A 26,393-nucleotide genomic window follows, 5' to 3' on the forward strand; every position below is an offset into this window, starting at 1 on the left:
AAAAATGCGGCCGCAGATCCAAGCTGCAGAGAGTTCGCAGTGATTGCAGGTGGGAGCTGCAGCCTTTCGAACGGCACCATATGCAGGTGCTGGTGCAGGATCCCGAAAAAGGAATGGTCGGATCTATCGCCCGAATTGGTCTACCTTGGCTTTTTTCGCCTGACCTGACGACTGGGGATGGGAGAAACGAGAGACGAGAGACGAGGGACGAGAGACGAGGATGGAGAAGATGAGGTCGACGTAAGGTCATAATGGGTTGCACCGCATAGGACGATATCCACTTTACCACCGTATCGGCCTATCGCATCTACCCTCATTATCGTACTACACTGTCTAAGACATTCTACCCGTCCGTAGGTACACCCATTGGTAGTCCGTCCACCCTCATTTAACCCAACTCGCCTTCACCATTTCCCCGTCTCTCAAACACAACTAATTACACCCATCATCCTTCTCGACAACGACAATCGTAACCGCTTGTCCTTTCAGCCCAGAAGCTTCGGTATCGCATTCAATCTTCGACCCCCTATCCCAGCTCTGCTCGTTATCACTGGCAGAGAGCCCAAGGCATGAAGGGTGTTTCTAAAACCGCTTCTGTCAGAAAGCTTTGGCAGCTTCCAAATCACAAGCGCGCCCTCCGTCGCACCTCCTTCCCGTGCCGTTGCACCATCAAAGCTCTTATTTGACACGCGCCAGCCACACTAGCGGCCTTGTCCCTGCACCGCACTCGATTTGCGTAGGACCGTAGGTAGCCCTGGCTCCAAGTGGCTCTTGTGTACCTCAGTAATCTCAACAGGGTACTTCGGATTTTGCCGCCCTGCCCTGCGCTACGCATCTTTTTGTCTTTGTGTACCTGAGTCCTGCTCGCCCTGCGCTTCGCGGTGCTCACTCACCCAAGGATCACACACGAGAACTCATTCCGCAGTGTGTCCTGTTCCATCCCAGCCCATCTAACCACATCCCGTCAAGTCGTTCTGCAAGTCAGCGAACGGCCGTGTTCCAAGGAAAACGCATCTTTGCAAAACAATGTTTCCTTCTCTGCAAACACACGCGCCTACTGTCGACGCCGCTCACTCATCCCCCAGCCGCCCAATCGCCCAATCTCTGTCACACGTCTTCATCCACGCCCACTCTCCAATATGTACGCACAAACACACTCTCACAACTCCACTCGAGCCCATCCTCTTCAGCACACTTTCTGCCTATCCTACCCATCTCGCTCCGCTCATCTCCTCGCTCGTTCCAGTCAGATGGACGAGACCGTCACACCCACACTGCGCCCCCGCGCGGGCACTTCCTTGTCCCGTTTCAAGCGTACAAGGTGACAAGAGCCGGACCGAAGTCCAGCCCAAAGTCCATTTCACAGCCAATGTGCCATCAGTTGCACCAGTGCATCATCAGCACGTCGACCGAGGGTTCGGATCTCGGGATGCGCAGAGACTGACTGGCAGCCTGCCACGCTTATCAGACTATCTGCCAAGTGTCTTGCCTCTCTGCAGAGAAGCCCACTGGCAGGCATTCTTTGACTCCTTCCATGTGGCGTGGCGCCTCGCCGCGCTTGTTTCGTCTCCCTGTATTGAGTCGCCCACTCTGCCACTCACCAACACCGTCTATCCTCGTCCAGTTTTCCTCGCCCGAGGACCGTGACACCCTGCCAAGCCGGTCTCAGGACCGATGCTCACAGGCCCGGTCTCACTTCACCTCATCATTCCAACCCTTTCACTGTGAAGCATACTCATCCACTCATCAGCCGCTGGCTCTAGTCAGTATCCGCTCCCGCTCCAGCTCCAGCTCCAGCTCCAGCAGACAGCCCAAACCAACCCGTTGTTCGGGCTGGTCCCATCATTCAACGGCAAGGCACCACCAAAATAACTCATCGCCTCAATCTTGATGAGGTGCAGAGTTTCACAAGTTCCTTATTCGTTCCGGGTCACGGCCGATTTGAGTTGTCATTCTAAGCCTGGGACTAGGCCAACTCAGCCGCCTCCTGTGTCTTGTCGTCGTCCCGCCTCTACTGCTGCGCCGTCTCATTACCTGTCTGAGCTGATGATTTCGTCGTGGGCCGATTACCGCACATCACATTACAAGTGTTTCTTTAGATAGCTTCGAATTGATTAAAACGCTCCCGTTGGCCAGGCCATCCTCATCGAACTACCTCATCTCCACACTTCGCTGATTCATCATCCACAATTATCAATATCCTCAAACCACTTCATCACGAACACTCTTGCGTCCACTTTCTAGCTTCCCGCTTTTTGACAGTTCACTTGTCATTGGACGATCGGTCTCGCTCGGTTCCGCCCTCACATCCTACGCTAACCCATACCAACGTTCACCATGTTGCGCTTCTTGTGCCTTCCCGGTGCCTACGGCAGCTCGGACGTGAGTACTCAGACGCGTTGATGCCATCTCAGACATGCCACTAACATACACTAGAAATTCCAAGTTCAACTTGGTGAGTTCTCTCACTCTCATGCAGTCCACTTCCACAGCGGACTTTTCGTGAGCGGCTTCATTCTCGGAATTCACATACTCACAAATTTCCAGCCCCCATCTTGAAGGAACTCACTGAGGATGGCACGGCGCAATTCCACTTCATTCATGGACCTTGCAAGGCCGTCCCGCCTCCCGGCTTCGAGGACTACTTCGGAGCTCCTCCCTACTACCGCTTCATCGAGCCCGATAGGGATGTCGAGAAGTCCCACAGCGACGACGTCCTCATGCGCATTCGTGACTTCCCCGACTGCGAGACCCCCGAGGACACGATGAGGGAGCTCATGAGAGAGGGTATCGCAACCACTCATCGCAGTACCGACAGAGCCATCAAGTTCTTATCCGACATTGTCGCAAAGCGCGGCCCGTTTGACGGCATCATCGGCTACTCCGAGGGCGCTACGGTGGCATCCACCTTTATGCTTTACGAGCAGCGCCGCCTCAAGCGCTCCGGCATCAAGCCGGCGTTCAAGTACGGCATCTTCTTTGCTGGTTGGCCGCCGGTCGACCCCAAGACCCACGCCCTGGTCCTCTCCGACGAGAGAGAAGAGAGGATCGAGGCTCGCACCTTGCACATCAGTAAGTCAAAATGTTGCATTAATCATGCTTCACCGGAGGAGTGCTGATTATCCTCTTCCTTTTAGTCGGATCCTTGGATCCTTATGTCGATGGTTCTATGGCCCTGTACAACATTTGCGATCCGGACACCGCGTATCTCTTCGATCACGCCAAGGGCCACACTCTACCCCGTGACAAGGACACCATCAAGGAGCTTGGTGACATCATTCGCGAGGCCCAGGCTGACATGCAAGAAGAGGGCCTGCTGTCGTAGGAAAGGGGCGTGTGGGGGAAGGATGACCCCAGCCAAGGGGCTGTCCCCGGATAATTAGCATCGATTGAAGCATCGATTGAAGCATCGATTGTCGTTTTTGGATTTTTGACCGAGGGGGAGGGAGGAACAGCAAAGGGACTGGTCTCCTCTCGTGTCAGCATTAGAGATAAACGGGTGTTGGGCATGCCGCATATCCTGGAGCCTGCTGGAGTCGGGTAGTATGGGTTATTTGGGTTTGTTTGCGTTGATTTATGGTTTTCCTGGCTTTGCTATTTTGCAACTCATGTTTCCGCCACCAAAGAGAATCTGGTGGCGAGGCTTTGGAGAGGTATTAGTTAAGTACTATGGCGGGTTACAGCTAGAGAAATTCTAGATGGCGTTGCCGCAGCATTTTGACAGGAGTTCCCATGGCGGGACCGTCAACATGTCAGATGTGATTGACTACATAGAGCGAGAAGTGCATAAATGCATGACCCAGCGGAAACAACCTCCGTATGGTCTGGAGGCCTTTTCTCTCTCTTGGTTATAATGGGGTAAGGTATGGACTTGTCAGGTAGCCTTTCGAAGCAAGATGTCAAATACTCCATGTGCGACGAATACACACCGTGGAGACACTTGCTCCTAAACGCAAACATGGGCAGAGAAAACGCGTTGGGCAGGAATAAAAAACTTTCCTCTTCACGTGTGTCCTCGGGATTGTTTCTCCTGGCTCGCCTCCCGTCCGGCCGGCCAATCCATGCCGTTCATCTGCGAACCATCAACACCTCTTTCCCTGACTTGTAAAACAAAAGATGAAATCTCTCCATGAAATTTCCTTTCTAGGCATTGATCGTCAGAGATTGGCGACATACGAAGAGAACGAGAGGGTCGTTGAAGGTAGGTACATTGTAGGGATGGTTAGGGATGGGTAGGGGGGAGGGTTGGGTGCAATACCTGTCTTGGATCGCAAAGCATGCGTTTCCTGGCTTTGCCCCAGACCCCTCTGGGACGAGCCGGAAAGTCATCAATCCTCCCGCACGGGCTATCCCAGATAGCCCCTCAACCTGCATATGCGGGTATGAGAAAATGGTATGCACTACGTAGAATTTCGGTCTCTGGCACGCGCTTTGGGTGTAAAGCTTTGACACGAAAAGGTGCGTGGTGGGCGAGAAAGGACTTACAGAGGTACCGCGCAAATGAGCGGCAAAACTGGTGCACCTTGTAGCTGGGAGAAGGAGAAGGAGAAGGAGAACAACACTTGCTCCCCGTTTCATCTTTACATCACACGGATAAAGAAAGAAACCACGTCCGTTCCCTTACTCGTTTCCGCTTTCCCCCTGCAAGACCGATCTGAGCTTAACCTCCACACACTCTCAGCCATCTTTGCCCCATTCCTTCGATGACCCTTCCTCCCCCTCCACGCTCCGCCCTCGCCCTCGAGGTTTCCCTATTGAGTTCCACTTGGGCGTTTCCTACGTTGAATCATCGACTTGGGCTTGTCTTTGCTGTCCAGGCTCCTCCCCAAGGCATCAACCACCTGCTCTCCAAGAACCCACCTACTCTCTCCCGTCTCCAAATCCGTCCCATCTCTTCCACCAAGCAATCTCACAATCCTCATCCCCAAACAACTCTCTCGGCGCTGGGTCGATTTCGCTGTTTCGAACAGCGATGCGGCATCAACACAGCCCTTTTCTCACCCAGATGGCCCATTGACAACCTCAGTGGTTACATCTGCTGTTCCCTCCATTTCACAGCGATACACCCCCCCATCCCCCGATTTCCCCTTTCCAAACCCTTGTCCCGTTCTCCCCTTCCCCTTTCCCCTCCCCCTCCCCTCCCTTCCTGATCGAGTTTTGGCTGTGGTTTCCTCCAAAGTCTCCTTCTGCGATTTGCCAACTTCTCCATTCCCTGGATCCTGGGAAGTCGCCTCCTTATTCTTTCTCCATTGTTGCAAACTGCCGCGGGACGACAAAAGACGCCACCTTGAATCTCAGAAGCAACATTTGGCATTTGACAGATCTTCCTCGACATTGGCATCAAACATCGCATAAGGACACGAGCCTTTGGTCAAAGTATACCGGACCTACTACTACTACTACCACTTAATCGAACCCCCTCCTACACGCCGATCCCTGGTCTGCTCCCATATGGCCCGGGCCTCCACATAGCTTGCCACCGAAACACAATCTGCCGCTGGACCCGGTACCCGATCGCCCACCCCGGTCTACGAGACCCACTCCACCACCACCAACCCGAACCCACCATGGCCACGCCGGCCGGCGCCGCTACGGCGGCAGCTCCGGCTGCGGCCAACGGGGCCGCGGGCGCCCCCACCGACCCCGGTGCCACAACGGAGCCCAAGAAGGCCTGGTACAAACTTAATGCCAAGACGTTGTCGACGATACGCAACTTTTTTGTATGTTTAGCTGACTGCAGCACCTTGTCGCCGTCGTGGTTTTCTCGTCCATGTTCGTTGCTGACTGGCGACGCAGAAAATCTTCCACTATGGAACACTCCTGGACAAGTTCATCATCGTAGGGTCCATCTTTGGTGCGATTGGTGCCGGACTTACCATGCCGGTGATGAACATTGTCTTTGGTGGGTCCATCATCCCACTCAACACTACCCTAGATTACTAACACGTTTAGGACAACTTGTCGGCACCTTTACTGGGTTCTTCATGCAAGGTACATCAGAGACGCAAGAAGACTTTGAGAAGGCAGTCAACCGGGGAGTGTGAGTCGCAACACGGATTCAACAATTGCCGCATCAACTGACGCTTGCCTAGATTATACATTGTGTATCTATTCATTGCCAGACTCATCTTGACGTATCTATCCAACGTGAGTACTGAAAACACCTGGGTTTTGCAACCACTGACGCGTCATTAGCTCGGCTTCCGCATGACGAGTCTTCGTATCTCAGCCAAGATCCGCCTGCATTATCTGCGATGCCTATTCAACCTCCCAATCTCAATGCTGGACATGCTAGCGCCCGGTCAGACAGCCGCCATCATCACCATCACGGCCAGCATCTTGCAGCTGGGTATCTCCGAGAAGATGGGACAGTTCTTCTCCAGTCTATCGGTCGTCATTGCCGGCTTCAGCATCGCTTTCGCCTATAATTGGCTTCTCACGCTTACGACAAGTTCCGGATTGGTCTTTATCGCCATCGTCTACGCCATCACTACACCGCCAATCATCAAGAGGTTGAAGGATGTCCAGGACATGGATATTCAGGCCGCGTCTGTCGCCACCGAGGCGTTTAGTTCAATCCGAATGCTCGCTGCGTGCGGCGCTGAGTTTAAGCTGCTTGCAAAATACGGACTTTTGGCTGATCAATCGAGAAAAAGGGGTGCCGGTATGGCTTGGCTCATTGCGATTCAGCAAGGACTAAGTACATTTTTCCGGCGTCATTGAAAGAGTTGCTTTTTGCTGACATTCCACAGTTTTCTTCGCCATTTATGCGTAAGAATTCGATCCTACCTACGGACAGGTCGACCTGTTGGCTAACACTTGTAGGACCTTTGCCCTATCATTCTGGTACGCTTTCCAGATGTACACCATGATGGCATTGACAACTCCCACATCCTTGATCGTGTAAGTAATCCTCATCCTTTGGGAACCAGCTTCGAGTAGCTCATCCGAAATATAGCGTTCTCCTCTGCATCATGATGATGGCATCCTCCCTGGGTCAGATTACCGCGCCTCTGCAATCCGCATCTCAAGCAGCCGACGCCAACGCCATCTTCCACACCATCATCGATGCCCCGAAGGCCACGTACGGAACGCTCAAGGCGCCCGAGGTCTCGGCCGCCGAAGATATTGTGTTCCAGGCTGTCAACTTTGTGTACCCCAAGCGCCCGGACGTGAAAATTTTGGACAACCTCTGTCTAAAGTTCCCTGCCGGCAAAGTCACTGCCATCGTGGGCCCCTCGGGTTCCGGAAAGAGTACGATTGTCGGAATCCTGGAGAGATGGTACGAGTTCAATGGCGATATGCAAACCAACCAGCTGGTATGCCAATCTTTTTTCAAAGTCGTTTGTTCGCAAGTACGGTAATTGACACCAGCTTCTAGGTCCTCTGGCTTCGCAACGGTATAATCAGTGTCGGCGGTCGGCTACTGAGCGAAATTGATCCAAAGTGGTGGCGTAGCCAAATCGGCTTGGTTCAACAAGACAACGCCCTCTTCAACACGACCATCTTCCAGAATGTCGAGTACGGTCTCATCGGCACTGAATGGGAGCACAAGTCTCAGGCGGTCAAGGCAAGATTGATTGAAGAGGCGTGCAAGGATGCTTTTGCCGATGAATTCATCTCCCGCCTGCCAGAGGTACAATTTTCCGAATAGTCCTCGACTGAGTGCCTTTCATGCTGACATTTTTCCAGGGATACCAAACGGAAGTGGGCGATGCCGGCATCAAGCTCAGTGGCGGCCAGCGCCAGCGTCTCGCAATCGCCCGCGCCATCGTCAAGCAGCCCAAGATTTTGATTCTCGACGAGGCCACCTCTGCCATCGATGTCCGCAGCGAACAGATTGTGCAAGCCGCTCTCGACCGCGCATGCAAGGGACGCACTACCATCATCATTGCTCATCGTCTCGGAACCATCAAGAAGGCCGACAACATTATTCTTCTCCGCAAGGGCCAGGTTGTCCAGCAGGGTACGCACGAAGAGCTCATGGCCCAGGTCGACGGACCCTACCACCTGCTGGCTACGGCACAGAAGCTGGACATGGGTGTTGAAGAGGAGGAGGACGTCCTATTCGGTGACCTCAGCTGGAGACGGCCCGAGCCCGAGCGTCTGTCTGTTCACAGGTCGCTTCAGGGAGGTAGCAGTACTGGAGACCTCACTGAGAAGAGGCCCAGTAGCGAGGGCACTTCCACGGGTATGCTCCAGCATCTTCACGAGATCAATGGTTCCGACGAGGAACTCGAGCGCATTGAGGCTGGTAGCTTGAGAGTGATCAAGGAGCCTCGAGGCTGCCTCGGTCGATGGAGGGCATTCCACATGTTTGGCAGCTTCGGTCAGTTGCTTGGCGAGCAGAGGAAGCGTTGGAAGACGTATATCATCATTGCCTTCGCGGCACTTGGTGCTGGAGGTAAGCACTCGCCAACATTCCGTGGCCCTGTCTGAGTGGGAATACTAACGCACTTCGCAGCGAGCACTCCTGTTCAAGCTTACCTGTTTGCGGTCTTGGTCTCTCTCTTCTCGTATTGGGGCAACTTCCTGAGGGTCATTGCCAATCATTGGTGTGAGATGTTCATGTACCTCGCTACAGGTGTTGGCGTCAGTCATTTCCTTCTTGGCTGGGCTACAACCACGATTGGCTTCGTAAGTCACTCTTCCGTTTTTGTGTCGAGGAAACTCTCTAATCAAGCTTCAGGGTATCGTCCGCGTCTATCGCAAGGAGTACTTCCGCAACATCATTTACAAGCCTTCCTCATTCTTCGATGCCGAGGGCAACTCGGCCGGTTCTTTGACGGCCCGCCTCGCTACCGACCCCACCATGCTCCAACAGCTCCTAGGCACGAACATGGCCTTCGTCCTCATCTCGCTCTTCAACGTCATCGGCTGCGTCGTCGTCGGTCTCGTCTTTGGCTGGAAGCTGACGCTCGTCGCGCTCGGCACGTCCATGCCCATCATCGTGGCGGCCATGTTCTACCGCGTGAGGCACGAAACCACCTTCGAGACCGCCAATAATGCCGTCTTTGCCGAGAGCGCCAAGTTCGCCTCGGAGAGTATCAGCGCCATTCGCACCGTTTCCAGTCTGACTATGGAGGACGGAATTTGCGACCGCTATGATACTTTGCTGAATAACCACATCAAGGATGCTTTCCGCAACTCCCGCTTCTCCGTCATGGTCTTCTCTTTTAGCGACAGTATCTCGTTGCTCTGCATGGCTTTCGTGCTTTGGTGAGTGGCTCTGCGCACGAATTGCAACCTTCTTTCACTGACTCTTCGCAGGTACGGTGGCAAGCTGCTCTCTGGGCACGAGTACACGCCCTTCCAGTATAGTAAGTAACGACAATTGAACTTCATCAACTTTGACTGACATTTTCTCAGTGGTCGTCTACATTGCGGTTGTTCAAGGCGGCATGAGTGCCGGTCAATGGCTCAGCTTTGGTCCCAGTAAGACCCCCTCCCCCCCTACTTTCCACGCATGAATGCAGCTGACAGGGCGACAGACATTGCCAAGGCAAAGACGGCAGCGGACCGCATCCTGGCTCTGCGAGAGAACGAGGATGACGAGAACCTACCACAAAAGGGCATCAGCGATATCGTCCCCTACGAGGTCCACTACGAAAAGGGCGTCGAGATCGAGTTCAAGGACGTCTGGTTCAGCTACCCCACGAGAACACTCCCCGTTCTCAAAGGCCTGGACCTGAAGATTGAGCGAGGCCAGTTCGCCGCCATCGTCGGCCCTTCGGGTTCTGGAAAGACGACAATCATCTCCCTCCTCGAACGCTTCTACACGCTCCAGGCCGGCGGCGAGATCCTCTACAACGGCCACGACATCAAGACGCTCGACCTCGTCAACTACCGCAAGAACATCTCGCTCGTCTCCCAGGAGCCCAACCTGTTCACCGGTTCTATTCGCGAAAATATCTTGCTCGGTATCGAGGATGAGGACGCCGTGTCGGACGAAGCCATTCACGCCGCGGCGCGCGACGCCGGGATCCACGACTTTATTGTCTCGTTGCCCGAGGGCTACAATACGCAGGTCGGCAACGCGGGTGTCACGCTCTCGGGAGGCCAGAAGCAGCGCGTCTCCATTGCGAGAGCGCTCATCCGTCGGCCTTCGCTGTTGTTGCTCGACGAGGCGACGAGCGCGCTCGACAGCGAGACAGAGCGCGGCGTCCAGGCCGTGTTTGATGCCACCAAGGGCAGCCGTACGATGATCATGGTCGCTCATAGGCTGGCGACCGTGCAGAATGCCGACATCATCTTCGTCATGGCGGACGGTAAGGTGGTTGAGCGGGGTGATCACGCGAGTCTGATTGCCGAGAAGGGCATTTACTTCCAGATGGTGAGTCCCCCTCCATCCTCCCATGCCATTTTGCCTATCCATTCCCAAGAACCCCAGCTAACCTTTCAATAGTGTCAATCGCAAGCATTGGATAAGTAAAGTCGGAGGAGGTTCTCTCTCTCCATCCGGCTGGGGTTTAGACAAACAAGAGGAAAGTGGTAAAGGCGTCAAAGAAAGATTGTGTACAACTAACATCAATACCACGGGTTTTATTTCTTTTGAAATTTTTCTCCATTGCATTTTCAATGCTTGCTACAACCTCAAAGTCACTACTTTGCATGTTATCTCGTCTCCATTTTAGAAATAGCTTTCTTGACTACCATTATTGAAATTTTGAGAAACTTTCTCTATTGATCAAGATGACTGGTCCCTCTGAAGTTGAGAGTACCTAATACACCTCACTTGCTTGACTGCCCGAGGTTCTTACAACACGGTCATTGCATGCGACTCACTCAACCAGCCACATGATCCATTGAGTGTCCAGGAGACAAGTCACCAGAATAGGACTACCCGCAAGTAACGTTCAACACTCTCCACATCTTGGATTCTATTTTACATATTCTTGAAAAGACTCTGACTTTTTCCACTGAAGCTCTTTTCTTCTACATCTTTCGCATCCGAGGGGGAGGGAAGGCCTTGGAAATCTGGGTTTCTTAGGCATCAACACGTCCGGAAACGCGAACCCAAAATATGGACACTGAAAGAGAACAACACAATCACGAGGCCCTTTGAAGGACCATAACCATAGGATACAAAGCTTTTGATAAGACACGGGGCGCGCCAAGTTTGCCAAGCACAAGCCGCAGAGCCGTCGTCGTCGTGGTCGTCGCTCAACCAGATCCGAACGCCCGTTCATCCCATCATCGGTCACCGATGGGAAAAACAGGAGCGGGAGGGGCGGGTTCGTTACATGTACCTCGTCACTACAACATCGAACCCAAACATCAGCCCCCGTCGAAACGTGGGCGCGACCCTTTTCTCGCTTTGCTCCATCACGCCCCTGAGCTTCAGTGTCCGGAGGGGACCCGGAGGAAGCTCGTGGATCTCTGCGGCACCTGGCTCGCTGCCCTACCGCTACCGCCCCTCCCCACCCATGGCTTCCGCGCTGCCTATGCTCATGGCCGATTTCGTGCGTAATCAGCCCGCCACCCATGGCTTGGTGGTGATGGCTGGCTGAAGACCTGACAGCGGAGCCGCTGCGAGGTTTCGTGTTAAGGCGCCTCATCATGGAGCTTAAGGCATTTTGCGCCGTCCATGTGATGATTGGGCAGCGGAGAGTGAGCATCGATAATGGGGTAAGGGACGGGTGAATTGGGACCTGAGAATTGCGGCTCCTCGGGTGAGAGATGCACCGCGAGGCTGATTGAGCTTGGACAGCACCATCTCTGCCGTCGGTCTACCATTTGATTGTTGACTAATACCGTAGAGGTGATTGAATCACGTTGGCGAGCGACTCGAGCCGCTGCCTCGACGGGGGCGTCGGAAGCACCCTGGTCCCGTTGCCGTTATCGCCATGCGTCCCAGCGAGGCCTCATAGCGTGTTCCGGGCCCAGACCCAGGCTCAACGTGGTGTCAACCCGCCATCTCTGGCGGCGAAAGCGGGTCGCTGTTCTGAGACATTTCGAGTAGCGCGGGCCTCTGAATGGCTTCAAAGTTCATGGCGGCAGCTGGCATCTTGCTCAACCTGCAGATCGCACGGCTGTTCTTCTTGATGAAGCAAACTATTCATAGCCCGCAGCGCGCCCGCGTTCTCGCAACCGCGATGATGTTGCCTGTGCTGCGACCCCGGGCCTGTTGCACGGCATTGAGGGTCAGAGGCTGCAGCTGCGGGTGCTGTCCATGGTAAGAAGAGGGGGGGACGAGGCATCGTGAGCGGCCCCCGGCATGTAAGCTGGCCTGCACCTGCGCCATGACGCGGTCAAAGTCAATGTTCTTGGTTCGGGTTTCGTTCTTGACATGTGGTTAGGCGCCGAGGTCGGCTGCTCCAGCATGCTCGGGTTGAGCCTCCGCTTTTGGTGGCGAGCACAAAAGAGGCTCCCGTTGCGGATGCGGCGGCGGACGAGGCGCCCGGCGGGTTCGGGCCGGGCTTCTGGTTGAGCCTGGGTTGGTAGACGGAGCAGTGGGCGAGCTGGGCGTAGAATAACTTGAGGTGGCGGGCCGTGCTCTCGAAGACCTGGAGGAGGGACGTGAAGAGGGCGGTGAGGCGGTTGTTTTGGACATTCGGGTCGGACGAGTCTTTGATGAAGGTAACGATGCTGTCGAAGGCGTCCATGCTGGTGCAGGCTTGCTGGTGGAGACCTTTCAGAAGGGCAATTTCGAGCTCGACGCTGCGGGCGGCGTAGTCGAAGACGCCGCGTTCCTGAATACGAAGCGATGCGTCGGCTTCTCAAACGAATTGATGGGCCACGAGGGTGTCGACGGTGGATCGGAGGTAAGCCGACCAGAGATCGTGTAGAGCAGAGATCTCGTCACTGCCGTGATCCCGGCTTAGTGGTCAAGTATCCGACAAAATATTTTGTCAAGAGATTAGAGACCTCGGGGTTGTTGGTGTGAGCGTGGTCGTCGAATGACTTGGAGCAGTCAACACTTGCGTTGGACTTGATGATGAGCGTTCCGCCGGGGTGCATGAGGCAGGAGTCAGTGATATTGTAGACACTGTCGTGAACCCCGATCCACACGCGAGAACCAATGCGAGAACCCATGTACTTACTTTGTCAATTATGACAAGAGAATCTTTGGCAGATTGCACGGCAGGGGCTTGGGTGCCATGAACCTATCGAGCATGAAGCGTCTCTCTGCAAAGACCTTTTCGATAATCAGATCGGCCTCTTTTTCTATGGTTATTCTGTAAGTTACCTTTCTGATTCTTTTGATAACATAATCGAAGACAGAGATGGAACTAGAGGCGTAGAGGTAGCCATCGGGACCTCCCTACTTCTTAGACATGACTAGATCTCAGACCTGGACACTCTGCTCGACAATCAGTATATCAATGTAGCGAGGGGGATGTGCTTCTCGCATAGATCTTGACCGTTGTAAACGAGGTTTCTAGAGCCCCTGAAGACTGCGACGCGGACTTCCATAAAGTCCGCGTTGACATATTCTCGCAGCTCCTCCTCGAAGCAGAATTTCTCACGGTTCCAGACTCCAAGATACAGCAAGTCTTTGCCACCAGATAGACCGCTTTGTATGAGACGAGCTTGCCAGAAGCTGTGGAAGAGTTCCATACCGCTCCCGCCGGTGAAGAAGGCGCGGGGTGCCACGCGGTCAAGGAGTCGGTGGAAAGCTTCTGGACGGGAGACGCCGATGAGGATCTTATCGTCTGAGTCGATCTCGCCCATCTCTACGAGCGAGTTCAGGAATTCACTGGAGACACCGGTGCGGGCAATTTCTTTGCCTCTGGAAAAGGTAGAGCTTAGCTTGTATTCCGAGCGGGGCACAGCAAGGTCATCGGTCTCGAGGAGCAGTTGTTCTGTGTAGCTTGCGATAGAGTAGGTTCGTAGGATCTCGAGGGAAACAGATCCTCAAATCATTGGTGATGGGTTCAAGGTGGCCCCGCCGAAGGATGTCACCTACTGTCCACTTGGGCCTTGTCGTTCTCCTCACAGACATGAGATGCGTCTTGAAGCGAGCCCAGATGCCGCTGACTTCCACCGGGGGCATCGATGTGCTCTTCCAGGCCTAGGGCGGCGATAACTTTGGCATTCTTCTTCCAAGAATTCAGGGCCATCAATGTCAGGCGATTAAATGCCCGTTTTCCGGGTATCGAGCGTGAAATGGCAATTCAGCGTGATAGATCAAAATCCATAAACAACCTAGTTAATACGCGGGTGACGCAGCGGCATTCTTCGAATGTGTCGCGTATTTGTTGCCGATCAATCGACAAGGTGCCTCGATAGGGCTCGAGGCGCTCCTTCATCGCCTCAGAGAACTGGCGATGGGTTTCCTCCCAAGGGAGTTCGCCGTCTGCCGCATCCGATGCTCCATTGGTTTCCACCCGGCCAATCTCGGCTGCGACTTTGAGGGGGAACAAGACCTTGTAGCGGCGCACTCCCAAAAAGCCACGTTCGCCGGTGTAGGCTTCGACAATGCCATCGAGAGCGCCTGTGAGACGTGGGTCTCCAAACTTTTGGATGTGGTATTGTTACTCGATGGCTGTAATAACAGCGCGCCGGTTGGCAGGTAATCAAGCACGCAGATGAACACCCTCGGCTCCAAGGAAAGAGTTATGACTGAGAGCAGTGTCAACTAGTGATTCTCAAATTCGCAACAACAACTCTCGGTTTACTTTTTTATGCCTAAGAAAGCATGCAATCCACTGTAGGGTGGAAACTGCAGGCCTAGGGAAGCAGGGCACCGCTTTGGGAGAGGGGCGGAGAACTTGGCCCAGCAGACCCATCACGTAGTTTTCGCCAGCGTTGGGCGCTGTTGAAATAGTATGGAAGGCGTTGGGCATGCGCTTGAGGATTTCCTAGAGGCGAGTCATCTCGTGAAGGAGACCTTTATTGTTGCGGTACATGGCATGTTTTTTGGCAAACCCCGATAGCGTCGTGCCCTTATTGGAAGGAGGCTTTTCCAACAAGTCAGCAACAGCCAGCAGGTCCGCCTCATTAAAGTTGAATGCATCCAACTCTGCTTGTGATTTGACCGACTTGATCTCTTGTTTTGATGGGTATTGGGAATAGAGAATACGATTGACGGATTTCCGCTCTCTGCAAAAGTCAAGTCAGTTGGCTGTGGGATGCAAGTCCCAGTACCTAAGCGTACCTCATTCGGAGCCACTCCGTTACAGTAAGTCCTCGATGGATCTGAAATGTTGTCAGAATGTGTGAGCTTATGAGAAAGGTTGATTAAGGCTTACGTCGAATGCTGCGTGAATATCGCCAGGTTAGAAGAACCCCGAGAACGGACATCCTCGAGGGCCAACAAGACTGCTTGACCTGCTCTGCCACCCCGACTTGTTGGCTGTCAGGTGCACAGCCACTGGTGAGGAACTGGGGCGGGGGATGGGGGGGACGGGGGGGACCTGGGGTAGATTAACGTTATCCCCGTATTGAGGGAATTAAAAGGGGACTCTAGGCGCCGTAAATTGAGAAAGGTTAGATTCGAGTGACAGTCACCAACACACCCCCTCGTGCATGGCTGACCCCTTCACTTCATACGACGCAGCCTGACATTGGCGCCGACTGGGCAAACACCTGTATTAACGAGTATTTCCAACGGACGGGTGTAGGAAGAGACCCCATATCTTGTAACGAGTGTGTGATCCCCTTATACAAGGATTATTCTGCTAGCCTTACTCTTATCTGTGCTTGACATGGGTCAGGTTGCTTAAGATGAGACAACCAACCAGCGTAATGAAAGTGCTAGGGTAGCCCGACATACCCAAGCTATCTTGACTTTTTTTTGTACAGGATTTTCAATGGACTCTACTACAGTCCGTCATATTCATTATGTTTTGTAGCGAGATATCTTCCTATCACTGAATAGCGGGACGATATGTTGAGTTCTGTCCAGAGGCCTGTGGACAGGCTGTAACATTCGTTAATCATTTGTCAGAATCTGGTCGCAGCTGAACCAAATATTCTTATACTGTTGGCATCCATTTCCAGTCGGGCCCGACGTTTGATTCCAGTATCCACATACGTCGTCGCTTCGGTCCCAGCCTACATTGCAGATGCTGCCCTGTCCTGCTCCTCCCTTTACCGTCATCTCTCCTACAATTGGTCCCGGACCGACCGGGAAGTCGCCTTCAAGGTACTGATGTTTTGAGTTTTGATCCTTCCCAGGGACCCACCTAAGAAGGCTTGTTAGCAAAGTGAAGAAATTGGGTCGCTTGAAAAGCTGGCGAGAACCGGCCGTAGCGAGGACGTACATTTTGCAATTACAGTGGTCGTAGCGAGGACATCTTTTATCGATAGTGCCGTCCTCGTTACGTTTGCAACGGTACAATGGATTAGCCAGTGCCGACAGTGTCGCTGAAAGAAGAAGCGTTATAGTGAGGTTGAGCTTCATGGTGAGGGTGGGTTTTGGAGTAGCGTTCTGGTAAAGTGATACGGAAGATGGTCCGGTTCAAGTGCGCTGATCCGGCGATGATACATGCCTTTTTATCTTGGCTGTATTCAACAGTGACTGAGCACGGAAATAGCCGATGTCTAGTTTTTCAACGGCTTATGGGATATTGTTGGCTTACATATCACAGGGGTGATTGTTCGAGTCGAACCGTGGTGACGAAGGGTAAATTAACTGTATATTCATCTCTGCGTAAGGTGGAAAAGAGAGGTTCCAAACGTAGATTAGAACGTTAGTTGAAAGCTGATATAGAGGCCCTCATATGGCCCCTGTGCTTGCGCTGACTCGAGGTCGAATTGGGCTTCCAATCCGACAGATATATTGCAGCAGGGATCCTAACAGGTTTAACAAATCAATGAGTAGTACAACTCAACGCTATTGACTACCTGGTTAAGATATCTGCATTATCCGGTTAATATCTCTCGGCAGAAAGGTGCTATACATATTACTTTCACTGAGACCCCTCTTGACAAGACTACGTACGGTTGATCACCGAAGCCTTAACAACCTCAGAACTCATAGACATAGCTTCCCCGGGTTAAAGGGAAGATGGGCAAAATACTTTTATCTGCTCCTTCACCCTAAATTATTCACGCAACTGATCAACACCATCAAAAATTGCCCCGCAATCTTTTGATTTATCAAGAAGATCAATTAAGAGTTTGCCAAAACTGACCCTACATGATGAAATCTCCCCTGTCAGGTGCCCAGCCTGACTCAGGGGGCCCACCAGAACCCCTGCTGGGTATGTAAGGAATAAGGGCACAGACTAACCGTACAGACTATCCGTAGAGAAGGGCAGATTTGATCGTTCGTCACACTACACACCTACGTGGGGCTGGCCTTCCACACGTCTCTCACTTCACGCCATGCCCCTGACATCCCCCATGGTTAGCTCTGCTTCGGCTTGTGGTATGGAACCATCGCCCTAGTCGCGAAGTAAAAGTTGAAGCTAACAAGTATGCCCTGAACTCTCACAACGCAGAACTCGGGATAGATCTGCATGCGCGCCCAAGCTGCGGAAGTTCGTATTATCAGAAAGGTAATGAAGCACGCAAGATCAATTCCAGTCCGGATATGGAGGTGCCGTTCAAAAGCTTAGCTGAGGCTGCTTAAATAATCCCAACACAGACAAGAATTCACACTTGTAACAATATTTTGTTATTTGTAATAAGAAATTATAAAAGTGTGGACGTTCTTAAAAGAATACCCTCAGGGATGTAGTAAGGTTATTTTAATCTATAAAATAAACCCTCTATATTAATATTGTTAACCACGTGATATCCCTCTCTTTTCTTGGTACGCTAGTCAAACCTTTTGAACGGCACCTCCGTAGATTACACCCTCAACTCCTCAGGCTCATTGCCTGATCCGAGCGCCAGGCGTATGTTACCGTCTGACAAGGGAGTAAAAATGCTTGTTCACTCTCCTGCGGGGAAAGCATCTTAAAAATTGCTTCACTGGCGATGAGTAAGCGGTCCTTAATTGCATTCCGAAACCATGACGAAGAAGATTCGGTAATTTGCACCCCAATCGTTAACGGGATCTCCACTCCACATCCCTCACTGCTCAGCCCGAGTCGCCACTTCCAACACTGTCATAATGGGATTAATAAAAGGTAAATTTGTAGTCCTGATTTGGGCCTTCGCATCACTGATATCTTGCTACCCTGGAGTGGATGCAGATAAGCAGCTATCGTCACCGGGCACTCATATCTCCCACCCCTGAGCCACGACATCCAAACTCAGACTCGCAATCTAGTCCTTCATCTATGGTGAACCGCCCCAGGCTTCGTCTCGGGGGGCTTGAACAGTTATACTGCTCTACGCGCTGTACAAACGCACGTTAATGAATCAGCTGCTGACTCACACAACTCCTAGGTTCCATTACTTCATCTTCGCAGCAGAGAGCCACATCGCTTTTTGTATTCTCGCCCATCGCATTTCGATCCATCAAATGCTACTCGCCGGAAGTCGTCTCTTCTACCATTCATCTCTTCCAGCCGCCGGAATACTACACCGTTCTTGCTCGTCCTGGCAGGCCTGATATGTAGGATCATGACTTCATTCCCCGCCAATTCGAGTCAAGACCTCAAGATAAATACGAACGTTCTTTTTGGTTGCAAGAGACAAGGCATGCGTCATTGTAGAACAACTTCCTATCACATCATCAAGGCTCTACATGGAAGAGTCACCTCTACAGCGGTTCCTTACAGATGATTGACCCGGATCAAATTGACGATATGGATTTTGACCAGCATAAAGATGCGATGGATACGTGGTATATCCACGCAGTATTTGACTTACCTCTCTCCGAGCTACCTCTACAGCAAAATCATAAGAATTTAAACAAAATATGGACGAGCTTGGCCGTAACTCACCAGTACTCCTGCGTCCACAATTGTATATGTCTTCAGACCACGCCTAAACGATTTAGAGTGAGGGGCGTCCCTTGTGTCTCGCCAGTGACTGGCGGAATATTTTCTAGTGGCCAACCTTCTCCTATTGTTGCGCCGAGGCAAAGATTGACTGCTCTGGCTGCTCCGGCATACTTATGATTTCGGGCTCGCGCTGCCGAACTCATAAAAGTGGAACTTTTCTGAGATCTCATCCGGAATCTTGAGAGGCTATACTATCGCGAGACTCTTTCAGGGGTGCATCGATATTGAGCGTCGTCAGGAACAAGATGACCTAGCCTTCAGTTGCCCAATCACTGTTGTTGTAGAATGTAGACGTCATCGTCACATTGTGCAAGCGAAATTTGATAAGCTTGGGCATGCAAGTCAAGATTAGACTGGCATATTCCCTCTCTGGCGTGTAAGGTATTCATCAGTGGAAAACACCCGGCAATGAAAAGCATTGAGGACTTTCGCATTCACTCTGAATCCGGCGGTGGTATACCCTCCAAGCAGCCACCAACCTGGCATTCAACGGTCTTCCCGATCGTCCTCTGATAATGTTCAAATTCCGCGATCTGAACCTGTCTACCGCTTCTTCAGACCAATTTGGGAGACTTTGGCTGATGTGAACTGGGTCGATGGCGCCTAGCGAGCTTGAGGACATCACATTCCTCCTACATTGTCTAACTCCAGTTCTCTTGAGCACAATGTCCTAGTCAACCACTGCAACTATGTTGTATCCGGAAGACTAAGCTTGTAGCACCATCTATAGTATCTCGATACTGCAACGCAAACTAACAACACAAATTATTATTTGTTACGCAGTCCACTCTCTTTTGGACCTACCTCAGGTACACGGTCAATCTCATCACACGAGCGCTTCGCTCCATTCCGAAGATATCCGCGTCACATTCAAATAGGGGTAGCAATGTTGGAGAAACATCATCAAATCCGTGATATCATTCAAACGCTGTCAAATCCACCCAAGTCCCCCTTCAGTCCAAGGACAAGCTTTTTTTTTTTCGAACCCTCGAGTAGAGTACACATCACCCTTTCCCCCATCACCGCGAGCTCCTCTCGGCTACGTTTTGTACAGTCTTGCACCTTACAACTTGGAGAACACAGTCGGCACGCTACCGCCCATCTCGACGAGCGTGCTCTTATTCCGTACCCACGCCTCGAGACCCTTGCGCCCGTTCTCCACGCCCACGCCACTCGACTTCCACCCGCCCACCGCCATCTCCGCAGGCGACTCGCCCCACGTGTTCACCCACGTGATACCAGCCTCGAGTCGCTGAATCACGCTGTGGCACTGGTCAACGTCCCGGCCAAACACACCGGCGGCAAGCCCGACGTCCGTCTTGTTGGCGCGCTCGACGGCCTCGTCGACGGTATCGTAGGTGAGGATGCTCATGACGGGGCCGAAAATCTCCTCCTTGACAATGGTCATGTCGTCGGTGCAGTCCGTAAAGACGGTCGGCTGGATCCAGAAGCCGGCCTGGTAGGCCGCCGGCAGGCCCTTGGGCTGCGTCGCGCCGCCGCACAGCAGCGTGGCTTTGTCCTCCATGACGCCCTTCCGGACGTACGCCTGCACCTTTTCGAGGTGCGTCTTGCTGTTGAGAGGTCCAAAGTTGGTGGCCGGGTCAAACAGGTCGCCGGCGCGGACGTACTGGATCTTCTCCAGCACGAGCTTCTCAAACGCGGCCTTGATGGCCTTGGGGACGAAGACGCGCGTGCCGTTGGTGCAGACCTGGCCAGAGCTGTAAAAGTTGGCGAGCATGGCGCCGTCGACGGCCTGCTCGACGTCGCAGTCGGGCAGGACGATGACGGGGCTCTTGCCGCCGAGCTCCATGGTCACGTACTTCATGCCTCCCGCCGCGGCGCCCGCGACCTTTTTTCCCGTGCTCACCTGGCCCGTGAAGCTGACCTTTGCGATCTCGGGGTGTGCCGTCAGCTGGGCGCCGACGTCGCCGGCGCCGTAGACGACGTTGAAGACACCATCCGGCACGCCGGCATCGCGGTAGACGGAGGCGAGGTACTCTGCGTGCAAGGGCGTGAACTCGCTGGGCTTGTAGACCATGCAGTTACCGGCGGCCAGGCAGGGCGCCGATTTCCACAGGGCGATCTGGATGGGGTAGTTCCATGCGCCGATGCCGGCGCAGACGCCGAGGGGTTCCTTGGTGGTGTAGGCCCAGGCGGAGGGTCTCAGGCGGAAGGACTCGCCGTTGAGGCCGCCCGAGGCGACGAGGTTGGCGTAGTACTCGAGGACGTCGGCGCCGGTGACGACGTCGACGTACTGGGTCTCGGAGAAGGCCTTGCCCGTGTCGAGGGTCTCAATCTTGGCCAGCTCGTCGTTGCGCTCACGCAGGAGGGCGACGGCGCGGAGGAGGATGCGGGCGCGCTCGATGGGCGGCGTGGCGGACCAGGAGGGGAAGGCCGTCTTCGCGGCGTCCACGGCGGCGTTGATGGAGGCGGCGGAGGAGGTGTGGATGGTGCAGACGGGCTTCGCCGTCGCGGGGTCGATGGACTGGAACGTGCCTGGGGATTCCGTGTCCGGTTGGGGCTTCCCCGCATAGAAAGTGTGACGATCCTCCTCCTGCTTCTGCTGCTGTGGCGCCATTTTTGATAATGAGGTTTTACTTTGGGTTTTAGTTACTGGTTGGATGGTTCCTATTTCCTGGGGAGGGGTAGCGAAAAAAATAAAATAAAACAAAGAGACTAATGCCAGGAAACGAATGGTACACTACAGACGGGAAGGAATTTCGGCAAGGTAACGGGATGGGAAAACGGGGTATAACGGGATGCGAGACAAAGGTTCAACAGGGCGATGCCGGGGGTGTTAGGATGTCGATCGGGGGGTACGGCGACACGGAGGACGGAGGCGTGCAGTTGCAGGCTTGGAGGGAAATTTTTCGACGGTCGTCCAGATCGGAGGGAGGTCGGGATTGTACTACGGAGGAGACGCCGGGGACCTTATCTCAAGTTCAGTTCACCAGTGTGGGTAATGGCCTGGCAAGCCGGGGTGTTGCAGATTTGCCGGGAGACACCCCTGTAGACCCACTCCGTCGGCGGTGTGATGTCATGGACGGGACCCGTAGGTACGTCACTGGCCCCAACCCCACCCGGATGCAACAGTTTTACCCCCATAAAATTCAGTCTCCAACACGATGTGAAGTGGTGCCTATGTACCTGACGGACCACGGTGCGTGCGGTGATTGAAAAAAGAGGGAAGTTGCCTCCACTCAAGAAGTTTCAGCCTTTAGGGCCTCTTGGAGATTGGAAATTTTCTTCCTGCATCTCTCACCACCCTGTCTTTGTTGTTAATGGGACATGCAGACACTGCCAAACTCTAATAGACCAACTCAAAAAAAAAAAATGTGGCTGGCTTCTGCAGGGCCGTCAGATCCGTTCTTATCCCGGGTCCGGCCGTCAAAGTCGAACGATCACCCGCGCAGCCGCGACTACAGGGGGCACTTCAGCAGCGAACTAGGTGGTTCTCATTGGCTACCCAGCCGGGTGGGCGAGCCACAATCGGGAAAAAGATACGGCGGGCACGGTGCAAAAGATAGACTAGATACGGGCGATGCGACATAGAGAGAGATTTCCAGATACACAGATATCGCCAAAGGAGTCTAGACTGAGCGATGAGCCGCTTTGTCTATCTCGGTGTGTCTCCTAAGGTACCCTGCCTCCACGGCTTTTTGAAGGCTAGGCTCTATTTTGACCGTCGGCGATAGCGACGAGTTCATCAGATCATCTTGGAGGCAACGGATAGGAGAGTTTGCATTTGACATCAGACAAGGCCCTTTTGATAGTGCCATACGGGGTATCGCAAGGTACATTGTAATTCTTGGAGCAGACCTGGAAGTTTGCCGACAGAGAGTCAGGGCCAAGGTCAAGGTTGCCTTGGCATGCCCAACCCGGGCTAGACAACTCGGCAACTCGGCGGATACCCCGGATGACGCCGACGGGTGATGAAGGGGGGTTGTCACTCATTCGTGGTGGTGTGTAGTCAACCACTCACCTTCTGCCACCTCAGCCGCGGGCGAGGCGATAGGTCAGACGGGTAGAGGCGGCTGGGCGAGACTCGAGTCGTCGACGGACTCAACGCCGTGTCACCGAGACAGGGCTATTATCGACGGATAGAATCAGAAGCTTAGCGCAGGATATGGCATGGGACAGTTTGGGGAATGTCGGGTGCAATTCTTGCATATGCAGCACACTGGTATGTCTCAATTGCCTAGGATACCAAATTGAAGGTGTGACGGGTCGTTCATGTGTGCAGTCGGGACTCAGGCCCAACATGCCTCAGAGGCACAACGAAGAGGAGTCGAACAAATGCAAGTGAAATTAGTAGATGCGTGAAGCTACGCTGGGTGGGCATCCCGCATTAAACGGATCGAGGTATCCGTATATTGGCCGGGCAAAGCAGGCAGAGTCGAGTCGTCATGATTGGCCCGTGTTATTCAAGAGCATTGCGGTAATTGACTGCCTCTGGCCATTATTCGTAATTCTTTTTCAACGACGTCGGACAGTTTCCACTAGAGTGGGCATTCGAGAAGGACGAGAAGGATTTGGCGTGCCTGGGAAGCGCGGTCTACGCCTTCCCTTCCCGGGCGGCGACCAAAAAAAAAGAAAAAGGCTGCCAGCTTTTTGACGGTACCGGAGCACGTCTTCGCCAACATCCCTGATTGGGGCCTGCAGCGTGCATGTTGCTGACAATGTTGGCTGCTAGGGGACCAGGAGACGTTAGCTCGGGGTCGCTTAGCCTGGTTTGGGACTGTCGGACCAGTTACAGACCCTGGAATTTTGAAAATCCGGCCATGATTGCTGACGAAAGCAAGGATTGCAGCGCTGGGACAGGGGGTGATGAAGCAAAAAATAGAAAGAGAGTTGGGTGAGAAAAGTAGGTATCCGTTAGGTATGTACGTGCGGATACAAAGGAAAGAAGAAAAGAAAAAAGATAGGGCCGGCAGAAAACGGCCAATTGTCCAATGAGACGTCGCCTCCCGCGCGGTCTCGCGGTCCTACGTCCTGATCTGTGATGCCGCACCCACGGTGACCCGCCTGCCAATTGGTGAAGACAGCGCGGAGGCACGGGCAGGTGGCAGGCAGCTAGGTACAAGCGTGATCAGAGACTTGTACAGCGACCCGGCGAGTCAGTCTCAGACTCTCAATGCCCTCGATACCCGCTTTCTTTCAAGGGCCCCACCACCCACTTTCGCGGGGTCCGTCTCCACTGGCCTGCCCTGCGCCTTGTCCGCCTGCCGTCGTCGTTGCTGGCGCCGGCGCTGGCGCTGGTCCTGGTGCGATTGAGGTCGGTCGGTCGGTACCTACCTTCCACGCGTGAATAATTTTTCTCAAGCGGCGGCCGAGAGGAGGGAAACGAGGCAAGCTCTTTCTGGTCTGCTTCTGTGTCTCCGAGGAAGGGCCAACCAAGGATGCGGATGGGGCCTGCCTCGTCGTGTCTCCACGGTATCCTGCTCCGACATGCCGACTTGCCATTGAACATTGATCATTGATAATGCGGCCGAATTTCCACTTATATCGGTAGCTAGAGAACCTCCTTGATTACTACTTCTTTCTTTCCATCTCCATTCCCCTTGGTGTGACATTTCTCTCTTTCTCTCATCCCAACATCTACTCCAATCTCACCCCAAGATCGCCCGCGCGTTCCTTGGCTGTTTTACCCCTCTGTACATACATTCCCCGTGTGTGCAAGTAGAGAACGAGCTACCCCTCATCGTGCTTATTGGCCGGGCGCCCCGACATCTCACTGTTTGAATACACTCATCCTCCTTATCCGCAAAAATGTCCACCACGCAGCTCCCCGTCTCCGACGTCGACCGCTACGACTATGTCATTGTCGGCGGTGGTACCGCCGGCTGCGTTATCGCCTCTCGCCTGGCCGAGTCCCTCCCCCAGAAGCGCATCCTCTTGATTGAGGCTGGCCCCAGCGACTTCATGGACGACCGCGTGCTCGACCTGCGCAAGTGGCTGAACCTCCTCGGCGGTGAGCTCGACTACGACTACGGCACCACTGAACAGCCCATGGGTAAGCTTCTTCCGCTTCCGCCACCTCTTCCCTCTCGAGACAGCTCACTGACGCGACTCCCTTCTTACAGGCAACTCTCACATCCGCCACTCTCGCGCCAAGGTGCTCGGTGGTTGCTCATCACACAACACCCTCATCTCCTTCAGACCCTTTGAATACGACCTGAAGATCTGGCAGTCTTTGGGTGCCAAGGGATGGACCTTCCACGACTTCATGCGCCTCATGGACAAGCTTCGCAACACCGTCCAGCCCGTCCACGCCCGCCACCAGAACGAGCTCTGCCTCGACTGGGTCAACTCCTGCTCCTCCGCCCTCAACATCCCCGTCCTCCACAACTTCAACAAGCATATTGCCCAGGACGGCGCCCTGAAGCAGGGTGTCGGTTTCTTCTCCATCTCCTACAACCCCGATGATGGCCGCCGGTCTAGCGCCTCGGTCGCCTACATCCACCCCTTCCTCCGCGGCGACGAAAAGCGCCCCAACCTTACCGTTCTCACCAACGCTTGGGTCTACAAGCTCAACATCAAGGGTGACACCGTCACCGGCGTCAACCTGACCCTCCAGGACGGTTCCAAGCGCACCATCACCTCCAAGAAGGAGACCATCCTCGCCGCTGGCGCCGTCGACACCCCTCGGCTGATGATGCTGTCCGGTGTCGGTCCCAAGCAGCAGCTCAGCGACCTCGGCATCCCGGTCATCCACGACCTGCCCGGTGTCGGTGAGAACCTCCAGGACCACCCCGAGTCCATCATCATGTGGGAGCTCAAGAAGCCGGTCCCTCCCAACAAGACCACCATGGACTCCGACGCTGGTATCTTCCTCCGCCGCGAGGCCCCCAACGCCGGTTCCAAGAAGACCTTCTTCAACCCCGACGGCATCCCCGACGGCGACATTGCCGACGTCATGATGCACTGCTACCAGATCCCCTTCACCCTCAACACAGGCCGCCTGGGCTACGACGAGCCCAAAGATGGCTACGCCTTCTGCATGACCCCCAACATCCCCCGCCCCCGCTCCCGTGGCCGCCTCTACCTGACCTCGGCCGACCCCAACGTCAAGCCCGCCCTTGACTTCCGCTACTTCACCGACGAGGAGGGCTACGACGCCGCGACCCTCGTCTACGGCATGCGCGCCGCCCGCAAGGTCGCCGAGCAGGCTCCCTTCAAGGACTGGATCGCCCGTGAGGTCGCCCCCGGCCCCAAGCTCCAGACCGACGAGGAGCTCAGCCTGTACGCCCGCCGCGCCGCCCATACCGTCTACCATCCTGTCGGAACGACAAAGATGGGTGACGTTCGCAAGGACCCGCTCGCCGTTGTCGACGAGCGCCTCAACATCAAGGGCCTCAAGCGGGTCCGTATCTGTGACGCTGGCATCTTCCCCACTATCCCCACCATCAACCCCATGTTGACCGTCTTGGGTTGCGCCGAGAAGTGTGCCGAGATGATCATCGAGGAGGCCCAGGAGACTGCCCGTCTGTAAAAAAAAACCCCAAAACTTTTGTCAGAACTACCAAAGAAAGCGTTACCATGTGAAGG

The 26,393-nt window shown here is 54.0% G+C and overlaps 6 protein-coding genes across 6 annotated transcripts; 3 read left to right on the forward strand and 3 right to left on the reverse strand.

Moving 5' to 3' along the window:
• Positions 1 to 2,337: 2,337 nt before the first annotated feature.
• CORC01_10575 (uncharacterized protein) lies at positions 2,338 to 3,325 on the forward strand (the record flags this gene model as incomplete). Its single annotated transcript, XM_022622202.1, has 4 exons — positions 2,338 to 2,382; positions 2,437 to 2,455; positions 2,548 to 3,072; positions 3,138 to 3,325. The coding sequence occupies 4 exons, from the start codon at positions 2,338 to 2,340 to the stop codon at positions 3,323 to 3,325; spliced, it is 777 nt and encodes a 258-aa protein (XP_022471281.1).
• A 2,242-nt stretch (positions 3,326 to 5,567) lies between these two features.
• On the forward strand, positions 5,568 to 10,432 carry CORC01_10576 (ABC transporter; the record flags this gene model as incomplete). The annotated part of the gene is made up of 16 exons (XM_022622203.1): positions 5,568 to 5,720; positions 5,797 to 5,902; positions 5,953 to 6,040; positions 6,093 to 6,147; positions 6,196 to 6,700; positions 6,753 to 6,771; positions 6,826 to 6,903; positions 6,959 to 7,319; positions 7,382 to 7,636; positions 7,693 to 8,404; positions 8,465 to 8,637; positions 8,690 to 9,219; positions 9,271 to 9,320; positions 9,370 to 9,435; positions 9,492 to 10,333; positions 10,406 to 10,432. 16 exons carry the CDS (start codon positions 5,568 to 5,570, stop codon positions 10,430 to 10,432), a joined length of 4,020 nt encoding a protein of 1,339 aa, XP_022471282.1.
• Positions 10,433 to 11,905: 1,473 nt separating this feature from the next.
• Positions 11,906 to 14,789, reverse strand: CORC01_10577 (cytochrome b5-like Heme/Steroid binding domain-containing protein; the record flags this gene model as incomplete). Its single annotated transcript, XM_022622204.1, has 9 exons — positions 11,906 to 12,054; positions 12,118 to 12,283; positions 12,360 to 12,692; positions 12,868 to 12,988; positions 13,107 to 13,167; positions 13,365 to 13,805; positions 13,910 to 14,039; positions 14,160 to 14,437; positions 14,729 to 14,789. 9 exons carry the CDS (start codon positions 14,787 to 14,789, stop codon positions 11,906 to 11,908), a joined length of 1,740 nt encoding a protein of 579 aa, XP_022471283.1.
• A 1,088-nt stretch (positions 14,790 to 15,877) lies between these two features.
• Positions 15,878 to 16,348, reverse strand: CORC01_10578 (uncharacterized protein; the record flags this gene model as incomplete). Its single annotated transcript, XM_022622205.1, has 2 exons — positions 15,878 to 16,130; positions 16,209 to 16,348. The coding sequence occupies 2 exons, from the start codon at positions 16,346 to 16,348 to the stop codon at positions 15,878 to 15,880; spliced, it is 393 nt and encodes a 130-aa protein (XP_022471284.1).
• A 3,560-nt stretch (positions 16,349 to 19,908) lies between these two features.
• CORC01_10579 (aldehyde dehydrogenase) lies at positions 19,909 to 21,423 on the reverse strand (the record flags this gene model as incomplete). Its single annotated transcript, XM_022622206.1, has 1 exon — positions 19,909 to 21,423. The coding sequence occupies one exon, from the start codon at positions 21,421 to 21,423 to the stop codon at positions 19,909 to 19,911; it is 1,515 nt and encodes a 504-aa protein (XP_022471285.1).
• Positions 21,424 to 24,614: 3,191 nt separating this feature from the next.
• Positions 24,615 to 26,337, forward strand: CORC01_10580 (GMC oxidoreductase; the record flags this gene model as incomplete). The annotated part of the gene is made up of 2 exons (XM_022622207.1): positions 24,615 to 24,858; positions 24,929 to 26,337. 2 exons carry the CDS (start codon positions 24,615 to 24,617, stop codon positions 26,335 to 26,337), a joined length of 1,653 nt encoding a protein of 550 aa, XP_022471286.1.
• Between the last annotated feature and the right edge of the window lie 56 nt (positions 26,338 to 26,393).

The sequence above is a fragment of the Colletotrichum orchidophilum genome, assembly GCF_001831195.1.
Source record: "Colletotrichum orchidophilum strain IMI 309357 chromosome Unknown Scaffold_106.1, whole genome shotgun sequence".
Taxonomy (NCBI): domain Eukaryota; kingdom Fungi; phylum Ascomycota; class Sordariomycetes; order Glomerellales; family Glomerellaceae; genus Colletotrichum; species Colletotrichum orchidophilum.